This window comes from Pygoscelis adeliae, unplaced genomic scaffold (assembly GCF_000699105.1).
Source record: "Pygoscelis adeliae isolate BGI_AS28 unplaced genomic scaffold, ASM69910v1 Scaffold294, whole genome shotgun sequence".
Taxonomy (NCBI): domain Eukaryota; kingdom Metazoa; phylum Chordata; class Aves; order Sphenisciformes; family Spheniscidae; genus Pygoscelis; species Pygoscelis adeliae.
Window position 1 is genome coordinate 981322 of NW_008824722.1, and position 10046 is coordinate 991367.

The window sequence follows — 10046 nt, forward strand, 5'->3', positions numbered from 1 at the left end:
TGACATGCAGCTCGCGCAGTTTGCCCCTCGCTCAGGCACCCAGCAACCCTGGACACACGTGCCGCCCCACCTCTCCCCACCGCACACTCAGCGTTTCACCCCAAAACGCTGCCTACAGTCACCTCTGGGGATGGATCTCCCAGGGGTCTCACCTGGTCTTGTCCACCATCATCACTGCCGCGGGGGTGCTGCAGGCGGGCAGGGGAGCCTTGGCACTGCCCCATCCCTGGGCTGGCCCTGCAGGGCTCACGGAGAAAAGCAACCCCTGCAGCAGTATGGTCAGACATAGCACAGCACAGGGCAGGCAACTGCCTTACTCTGGCCAAAATTTCCCACAAAATCAGCCCCTTGTGCATTTTCCTTCCCTTTTTCTTGGTGCAAAAGGCCGGAAGGATGTTTCTAAGGGGGTTTCCTACATGTAGAAAGAAGTCTTGGGCCAAGCCTGTGTTTAACTGGAAGACTTTAGGAGCACGACAGGAATGGGCAGGATGGGTACTGAAGGTGCTCGTCTGAAGCAGGGGCGGGTTTCCATGGGCAGCACACACTCACACATTCAGCTCGTCGGTCCAGCACACGCTCGGGAGAAAAACCCTCCATGTCAAGCTGTGCGAACAGCTGATGTGCCACGGCACGGGTGAGGCAGCTCCCCGTATCCACCCCTCTGGATTGCCTAAGGAAAACCAGGCAAAACCAGAGCAGGCAGCACTAGATACTCCCGATGCTCTAAATTCAGACAATCCTCACTTTTTTATGTACAAAAAATCAAAGCAATTTAGGCACTGTCTCTTTCCCAGATGCCGCTCTTGCTCACCAGTGGCCACCCCTGCTTTACCTCCGGCGGGCGCAGGGTCGGGCTGCGTGTTACACCGCACACCGTGTTCAACAGCACTGTGTCCAGAACAGCCCGGGCTGCCTTGAACTGGGAGATTTATGGTGTCCCGTACGGGGTCAGAGGCAGCCGCGAGCTGACAGCCCCTGTGCCCCCTGTCCTCAGCAAACAGGCTCAAGTGCCAGTCATGGCTGTAAAATCAAGCCGGTGCGGGATCACCCAGGGGTGGCCACACTTCGCCTGACAGCGGATGACAGATGATGCTCCTGCCAGCCATCCTCGGGTCCACAGCCAAAGAAAGTCTCCACAGCCCCCATCCTACCCCACCTTTGGGCAGGGGAGAGACACGAGCAGGTTGGTGACAGCAGCCGGGGACTGGCAGCATCACGGCTGCCAGGCTCTGCCCACCTCTGCTGCTGCCTCAGCTCATAGCTATGATCTACTCCTTGCAGGGAAGTCGGGTGCCTGCGCAGAGGCATTTGCCTCCTTCCCTTGGTGCTTCCCAGCCCACCATGGGGTCACCCATGTTTGCATCAAGAATGACACACACCCCCTTTTGTTTTTTAAGTAAAAAACAAACCTTTTTGGAAAGCCTCTCTCCCGTGCAAGGCAGCACAAGAGAAATCAGCCTTCCTATCAGCTCCTTCACAGGCCATCTGAGCTAAGCTCCCTGGTCCACAGGGTGAGGGTCCCCTCCATGCCCAGGCGCTGAGGCTAAATGGCTTGTCTGGCTCTCCTGCAGAGCAGAGAAACCCCAGCCCGGCACTCCTGAGACCAGCTGGGCCCCAGGCCAAGCTGCTATGGAGCTGGTGGAAGAAATCCCCTCCCGACAGAAAGACCTGGGGACCTGCTGTGTCCCCAGTGCTCCAGGCAGCTGTCAGGCTGTGATCCCTGGAGGAGTCCACCGGCATGGTGTGATCCCTGGAGAAGGCTACCAGCATGGTCCCATCAGGTCCCGTCCTGGTGCCCCACTGCTCCATTGCCCTGACCTGTAGAACCGGGACCGTGTTTAGGCTGGGCAGGCACAGGAGTGTGTTTCCCTCAGAGAATAGCTCATGTATTTTACATTCTTCAGGGATGTTAAATGCTGCAGATGAAGCACTGAACGCCAGAGATGTGAGCTGCAGTCTCCTCACCCCTTTTCCTGTAAAGCTGAGGGTGCCCAGGCACAGCCGCAGGGCTGCAACACCAAGAAGCAGGAGCTGAGAGAGGACCCAGGATGTGGAGATGGCTGTCCCAGCCCAGCTGGGGTCCAGGCTTGCTCTCAAACCTTCCCCACCTCCACCTCCCCTTTGCACCCCACATAGAGCCTCCTGGCAGCCGGGAGCTGTGGGGGCAGCTCCTGGAGCAACCTAGACTGCAGTCTAGCAGTGAGCAGACCGGGAGAGGATTTGAGGAGATGGAGGGGGCAGCAGGCGAGGGACTGTGAGACCCCCTGGGAGGGGTCTGCCTGTGCCACTGTACAGCAGAGACTGGAGAGAGCGCAGGGGTGCTGCAGGGGTCTCTCCCCATTCCCCCTGTGACCCTCAGCACTGCAGCCCCCCCACCCGGGGCCACCCCAGCACCATCCCTGCTCTCTCCCAGGCTGTCCCTTCGCACATCTGCTGGACACAGCCAGGTCCCAGCTCCAGCTTCCAGTCTGCTTCTTCTAGGGCATCATCCCCGTCTGGCCCAGTCCAGGTCAGAAGTGATCCACAGGCACCCCTCTCCTCCTGCAGGGCAAGGGACGGCAGAACAAGCCCCCGCTCCCTACAAGAGGTCGAAGCCAGCAAGGTGTAGCTGTTACCAGCTCCTCCCTGAGCATTGGCCTAAAACCTCCCCACTAGCATCATCTATTTCAGAAAGGCAGAGCCAAGAAAAGCAACACCAGCCACGGCTTTAGGGGCAACCAGCCCACATGGGGGCAAGTGGAGACAAGGGCTCCTAGCAAACTGGGAGTCCATATCACAAGAGGAGGCTGGGAGAACTCGGGGTGAGGGGTAGCCAGCAAAACACCTGCGGGAGGTTTGGGTTGAACAACTCTTTACCAGGGGAAACTACCAGGCAGAGAAGCAATCAGGACATTGCTGTCACTCACAGAGAAGGGCGACCAGGCACAGTTCCCTGCTCCTGCCAGGCCAGGGACATAGACAGGACCACAGCGCTAATCCCGATTGATGGAGGAGAGCAGCACCTGCAACGGCACACTGCAACACTGAGCTGGCCGGAGAGCGAGGAGACCTCCTCTCTGCAGGCACAGACGTCTCGGGGAGTCTGCAGAGCAGTTGTCTTTGAAAGGGGACAGACAGTGTAGGAAGTGGGGTGGCTGCCACAGGGCTGAGGGTTAGCCAAAGGCTGGGGCACACAAAGACGAGGACACCAGCACGTAGGCAGCACTGCCCTGCACCCGAGCATCTCCCTCCCCTCCAACACCATATGACGGAGAGCCAAAACACATGAAAATCAGGATCCTGTAACACTTTACAGCTGTACCTGGAGGATGCTTGGCCATAAACCGGCTTTTGCCACCCCAGAATAAACACATGGAGGCTTCTCAGCAGAGCCAGATGGATGCTAGCCCGCTCCACTCTCACCCTTCCCAGCCCCAGCCCCACAGCCCAGCACCCCCAGCCCTGCCCACTGATCCTTCACAAAGGGACCGCAGCATTAATGGGGCGTTTCGGAGGCAACAGCAGCTCCTCCATGGCTGAGCAGCACTGAGCAGCCTGGGGCAATCCCACTGCTCGCCATTAACCTGCCCCCCCCCCCGAAGGGAAGGAACTTGGCCGAACCCCACCGGGATGTGTTACATGGGAATGACCTTGTCTTCGCTACCCACAGCACCAAGGCAGCCCCGGGGCAAACGAGGAGCGGGGAGGGGAGACACAGCCCGCTCACAATTAATTCTCCTCTCTATTCAATTACTAGCAGCAGGGTTGAGGCATGTTTCGTGGGCGGTGGGAACGTCAGGCCAGGACACTAGCCCTGCATTCCCCCTGGAGCTGTGCCCAACCCTGTGCAGGACCAACCTGGGTGACGTGGACCTGTTAGGTCTCCAGCAATCCGCTCTCACGGCTTCATTTCAGGGAACTGGGTTCACTCCTCTGCCCTTTGGAGGTGGTTTCATCACCTCCTGTCCCTCCTGCCCAGCCGTTTTCTGGAAACATGGCCTTTGCTTCCATAATTTCAGGCTGTGCTCCTGGAAGTGCTGGTGTCAATACTGGCTCCATCATCATCCAGTGGCCACGTGCTGACTCCCAAGCAGCAATGCTCCTGCAGATCAGAGGAGTCACAGCTGGACTCTGCTTTCCATCCAGGCTGGGTGATTTGGAGAAGAGCTCACCACCCACATCAAAGCAGCAGGGGCAGCCTTGGGTGGTTCAGCACGTGGCAGCTTCACTCCTGGTCCCCAGGCAGAACTGGAGTTCATCCTGGGCAGTCCATGGATGCATGGAGGGATTTTCCATCGGTGTTAAGCATCTGTCTCATGGCTACGTTTGGCTCTGCCAAGACTAGCACTGCTTTCGGCTCTGGCATCCATACCCAGCACATGGCAGGGGTTCAGAGCTGAGCCAGGCACATGGGTAAAGATCTGGCAATACTGAGCGAGGCCAGGAGCCTTGTGGAGGACAGTGATGGGGAGACACACCCCCAGGCCCCATCCACCCACAAGGAGAGAGAACTGGGATGGCTCTGTGGCCAGAGGAGAGGACCAGCCAGAGCTTGGGAAGGGGTCCACACAGTCCTACAGCTGTGCTTGAGGTAGGCAAGCCAGAAACAAAGACTGAAGGCTCCCAGCAGGGGCAGTTCACGTGAGAGCAGCTCAGGGAGGTGGCATCCCCAGCCCAGAGTGATTTCAACCCAAGGTTGGGCATTCTTGTGTGAATCTGCTCTACCTCTAACAGGGGTCAGTAAATGAGCAGCCTGACCAAGAATGCCCGTGACACATGTGCATGGGGAAGGTGTGACACACATGGACATGTGGATGAGGATATGCATGCTCGTGGCATTTAAGCAGCTCCACTTCATTCCTCGCCCCATTGCACAGACCAAACAGCACCTCCAGCACCTGGTCCCAAGGCATTTTCCGGGCTGGCACAACTTCCCCAGCATCATAGCCCCAGCCCAAGCAACAGCACCCTCCTTGAGGTCTCCAGCCACACACCATCAGGCAGGGCTGGGAAGGGGGGTCAAAGCCAGGCTGGGTGGGAGGGGGCTCCACTGGCCACCCAGGAAGGTGGAAGCCATCACTCAACGCCGGGGGTCACTGTCCTCTCCGTGGGATGGACTCTCAGAGGCTCCTGCTGGGCCATGAGGAGCTGAAATAGAGAGAAGCAAAATGCTGGACCTTTGCTGCCCAGCTTCAGCCTTGGCTCCCAGCCAGCTGGTCCGGGCGATTTGGCTTTGGCTTGGGTTCTCTTAGAAAGAGGATGCCTGCGCCCAGCCTGCGGGGGGGCTAAGCCTAAAACTAACAACGGTGGCTGGGGGGGGGCTGTCCGTCGGCTGTAACTCTACCTTCGTTTGTTTGCTTACAGCATCCACCCAAAATGCCCGTGTGTGTCAGTGGGCCCCTGTGTCAGTGGCAGCTGAACTGCTGACCCCAGGAGTTTGCAAAACACCAGGGTTATGGCCCCTTTGACATCCCAGCCCGGCAGAGCCGCAGCTCGTCCTGACCCCAGCCCTGGGGAGCCAGCCCCCAGGGCACCCCACACGGCCCAGCAAGAGCTGGGGGGAGCAGAGGGAGGTGGCGGGGCCAGTGAGAGCAAACCCCAAAGAACCGGCGAGGTGGGCATGCTCCCCATGGCACCTGCTGCTCCCCTGGGTTGGCCACAGCCCCTCAGTTTGCTGGCCAGCCCCACAGACCTGCCCCAAAGCCCCCTGCTAGCACTTATCCAAGCCCAGCCCTTCAGCTCCCATCAGCCATACAGCCCCCACTCCCCACTGGCACTGGGGCTGGCACAGGAACCGTGCCCCTCTCCAGCTCTCCTGCCCAGGGCCCTGTCTGGTTTCTGTGCCACTCTGCACACCTCTGTGTTTTGGGAAGGCGAGGAGCATGTAGTCCCAGGCAAAACCACAGCCAGAGCCTGGGGGCAGTCTGTAACTGGTTTCTCCCAGACACTGTCTGTGGCAGGGGACTTCGCACCATCGTGGAGCATGGCCATGGCATGCACGAGATGCCCAAGCTCCCATCACGGTGCAGACACCATCTCCAGGGTCTGCAGGGATGGATCAGGGCTGCAGAGAGCCAGCCTAGGCACAGGAGCAAGCACCCAGGGAGTTCAGGTGGGGTTTGAGAGCTCTCCAATGACTCTGCTCCCACTTTTTCCCCAGGAGCCAAAATCCCATCTCCCAAGGGCCCAGCCCCACCACAGCCTTGCCCTGTGAGCTGAGCACCAGGAAGTCTAGCAGGGCAGACACGCCATAGACAAGATCCCTGTCCCCTGTGCTCTCTTCATCCTCTGTTCTGCCCTCAGCAACAACCCTCCTATCCAGCCCCAAAAACCTTGTGTGCTGCAGCTTGGGGGTCTCCACCCCCCTGAGAGCCCATCAGGGGAGCAGGGGCTGGAGGCATGGAGGGGATATGGGGTGTCCCACAGCTCCTATGCAGAGCCATCACCAGCAAGGACACTGCGGAGGCCAAATCCTGCCCATCCAGCCTAGGGCTCTGCCACCGCTGGGGCTGGAAACAGAGGACCGCAAGGTCCCTGCGGTCCCTGCATCGAGGTGCCTCCCTGGGAGGATCCCTCCAGCAGATCCGAAATCCCTTGGGGCACAGCCCAGCCACTGTGGGCAGACCCCGTCCCCCCAGCTGCCACCAGCCCTGGCAGGGAAGCGCAGTGAGCGGTGACGGTCCTGCCAGTGTCAGGGACAGCCCAGCCCACAGCGATTAGATTCGCACCTCGGAGGGGTCGAAGGCCAGGACACCTGCGACCTCCGGGTATCTCGGCTGCGGCTGTCTAGAGCAGAGCTGCTAACACCACCCTGATGCAAGGCAGGCTGCGCTGGGGATGCAGGAGGGGACGGTGCGGGATGGCTGCAATGGAGCCTCGCCCAGGCTGTCTTGCATGAGGGTCTCTACCACAGCCCAACCACGTTCACCTTTAGCACCTGCTTTATGTGTTTGTGAGTTTAAACCCAACTCATGGCACAACCCCTGCTCCAGCATCAGTCCGTGCTCCCCCAGTACTTTCTGCTGTGCCCCCACTGCAGACCATAAAGCCACAGGTGTCGCAGCAGCACCTTCGTGGAAACAACCCCCTCTTGCACTCTGGGCAGCACTGTGGAGCTGGGGACATGCATCCCCACTGCAAACAGACATGCTGAGCAGATATCACAGCCTGCGAACGCCTGGAGCAGAGCCTGGCCGTAAGCAACCTCCTGTGCTGGGATGTGCAGCTGGGAGCAGCCGTGGTAAATCCACCCGCTGTGCAGCCAAGAGCTGGAGAAGCCTCTTCTCCCTCAGAGCAGTCGGTGGGGTGAACACCCACATGTCCAGGCTCCCAGCCAGCTCAAGACACGCTGGAGAGGAGCCAGCATGTGACCGAGCACCAGCGAGCAGGAGATGACCCCAGACCTGAGTTTTGGCTTCTCCAGCAGACAGGGCTGTTCCCACAGAGTGCACCGGTGGCATTTCCCTCTGCAAGGTATGTTGACGGGAAGAGGATGGGAATTACCGGCAGCCTGGCCCTTCCAGATCCTGCTGCTTCCTCTCTTGGTTGCAACGTGTCCCCAGCTCAACTCTGCCAGGGCCAGCCCTGCACGTCTGGGTGCCGGCGGCTCCCTGAGGCAATAGCAGAGGTACCTGTGCCCACTGCCTGGCAGGACAGAACAGGGATAGCACAGCTAACACTGCAGAGAATGGGACACTCATCACACCCACCACCAGGGTGGTCCTGGCTGAGGGTGGCTCTGCTGGCCCTTTTCCTGGCTCCTGCTGCCACTGAGGTGCCACCCACCCCACGGCTCTCTGCCCCACCTTGCAGAGCCGCTGCACCCTGGGATAACAGGGGATGCTGCATCTCCAGGGGTGTCCTACTGGCTTCCTCTGTAGCCCAGGCAGCCAAGCCTCAGAGAAAAGCAGTATTAACTGCAGTTCAGTGTGGGAACCAGCAACAGAGAGCTCATGGAGCAGGGGACCAGCCCCACCTACAGCACGGTTACAGCTGCGCCTCTCAGCCGCCCTGGGGCCGAGTTGAAACCCAGCAAGAAAGCCATTGGGGCAGGACCATCTGAGGCATCACAAGGAAAATCGCTGCCTGGCCACGCTCAGCAGAGCAGCTCCCCATCCCGCTCCTCCATCCCTGAAAAAGCAGCTCAGACCTGACCTCTGAAACCAGAGCATCCCCTGGGAGCCGCTGGCCAAGCCCAGCCACCCAGCTGGAGACAGGCAGACAAGCCCCAGCCCAGCGGGGCTGCACCTGGGCCAGACCCTGCAGCGAGCAGCCCAAGCCCCTCACTGAGCACAGCAGGCCAGTTCAGGAGGGCCATGGAGAGTGCGGCGGTGTGGGTGCATGGGCGTAGTGCTCATGCATGGCGACCTCCACATCGAGCTGTGCTGTGGCCATGTTTCTCTGCTGCATAGCTCAGCCAGGGTTCCCCAGTGCTGCTGGAGCAGGGAGGGATGCATCCCCAGCAATGTCAGCATGCAGAGCCCCAAAATGCAGCAGAGAGGAGGGATGCTCAGAGCTAACCACCTCCCAGAGCAACCCCAGAGCCATCACCTGGGTTGGGGCACCATTTGTCTCCCTGGGTCCTGGCACCTCCCACCCGGGAGAGTGACGGGCTTCGCACCCTTACATACATCTCCAGCATGGGGAGCCCGCATAGGTACCTAGGCACACAACTTCATTTTTCCCCCCACCCTATGCAAAACAAGGCAGCCCTCACACTGGGAGCCCCATGCTTCACTCCCCGCACACAGAGAGCCTCCTGCCCCCCGCCACCCCTGAGCACCCCCCAGCCCTGCCATGCCCGAGCTCACCTGCTCTTAGACAGCCCTGTTTGTTTGTGCAAGGTATTTGCAGCCGGGGGCACCTGCTTTGATACCATCAGCTCCGTGAAGGAAGCTGCTCACCTAGCGTGACCCCTGTAATCCCATCCTTCCCCATTAAGCGCTGTGTGTGAGCGCATCCCCCCTCCCAGCCTCCTGCCATCTCAGCATTTATCTCCCTCTCCCCAAGCTGAGCACATCAAGGCTGTGGCATTGCTGGGGAGGGGGAAGCAAACCTCCCCAAGTGACTCAGAAAGGGTCCTGGCAGTCCCAACACCCCCCAGCCCCTCCATTGCCCCCTCTGGGATTGGGATGTTCCCTCTCCCCTGGCATCGCCCTGCAGCAGTGCTGGGGACCAGGCAGCACTTGTGGCGAGGCTTTGGGGATGGGCTGGTCCTGCAGTGGGGTGGACAAGCTTGGTCTCCTCAAGCCTCCTGCCACCAGCACCATGTCCCCCATGGTGCCACCTTTGCTCCCTGGCAGGACTGTCCCTGCAGCCACAGCCCCTTGTCCCAGCTACCTAGACATCCCTAAGGAAACCAGCACCCTGAAACAGTCTCCTTCTACCCTTTAAGAGGCCAAATGTTCCTTCTCAGCCAGCACTGCCTCTCCCACCCTGTGTGAAGCAGCCGTACGACCCTGCCAGGGCTGAGCTGTGCCCACTCCCTCCCCTCATCACCCCTCACCAGGCTCAAAGCCAGCCGCCTCCCCCAGCCCACCCTTTCAGGAGCACCTTGTTAAAAATGATCTACTGGCTCTTATCTCCCCTAGCCAAGCTGCTCCTCCGTGGAGCGCAAGGAGGACCAAGGCCTGGCAGATGAATTAGCCCTGACCCCTTCCAAGCACACACAGCCAAGATCTATGAGGTCCTGCACGTGCCAGTCCTGGCAGGGGCTGGGCACCATTCTGGCACCGGCACAGCCACAGCTCCGTTCACCACCCCAAACTCCTCTCCTGCAACATCAGCACAGGGCACCGGGGCGCTGTGCCCTGCCAGTGCCTCTCAAACAGGCATCCAGCCCTCAGGGAGGATGCTCCTGCATCTCTTCACTCGGCAAGACTACCGAATCGCCTCACTTCCTACAAACCTCCCCGGGGCAATGAAATTTGCAGGGGGATCTCACAGTGCTTGTGGGCACAGGCACAGACCACCGGCCCCGGGCACCCTATTGCCCTGGGATGGCAGGAGGAACGATACTTCCCCAGGGACACGACCTCTTCCAGCTGGCACCCATCCTCCCGGTAGGG

At 60.0% G+C, this 10046-nt stretch overlaps 1 protein-coding gene across 1 annotated transcript in view; it reads right to left on the minus strand.

Moving 5' to 3' along the window:
- FGF8 (fibroblast growth factor 8 (androgen-induced)) overlaps positions 1 to 10046 on the minus strand; it is a 20577-nt gene that overhangs the window by 9730 nt on the left and 801 nt on the right. The window contains exon 2 of the mRNA XM_009323286.1: positions 2225 to 2287. Coding sequence (XP_009321561.1) covers positions 2225 to 2287 — 63 coding nt within the window. The remainder of the gene's footprint in view (positions 1 to 2224; positions 2288 to 10046) is intronic.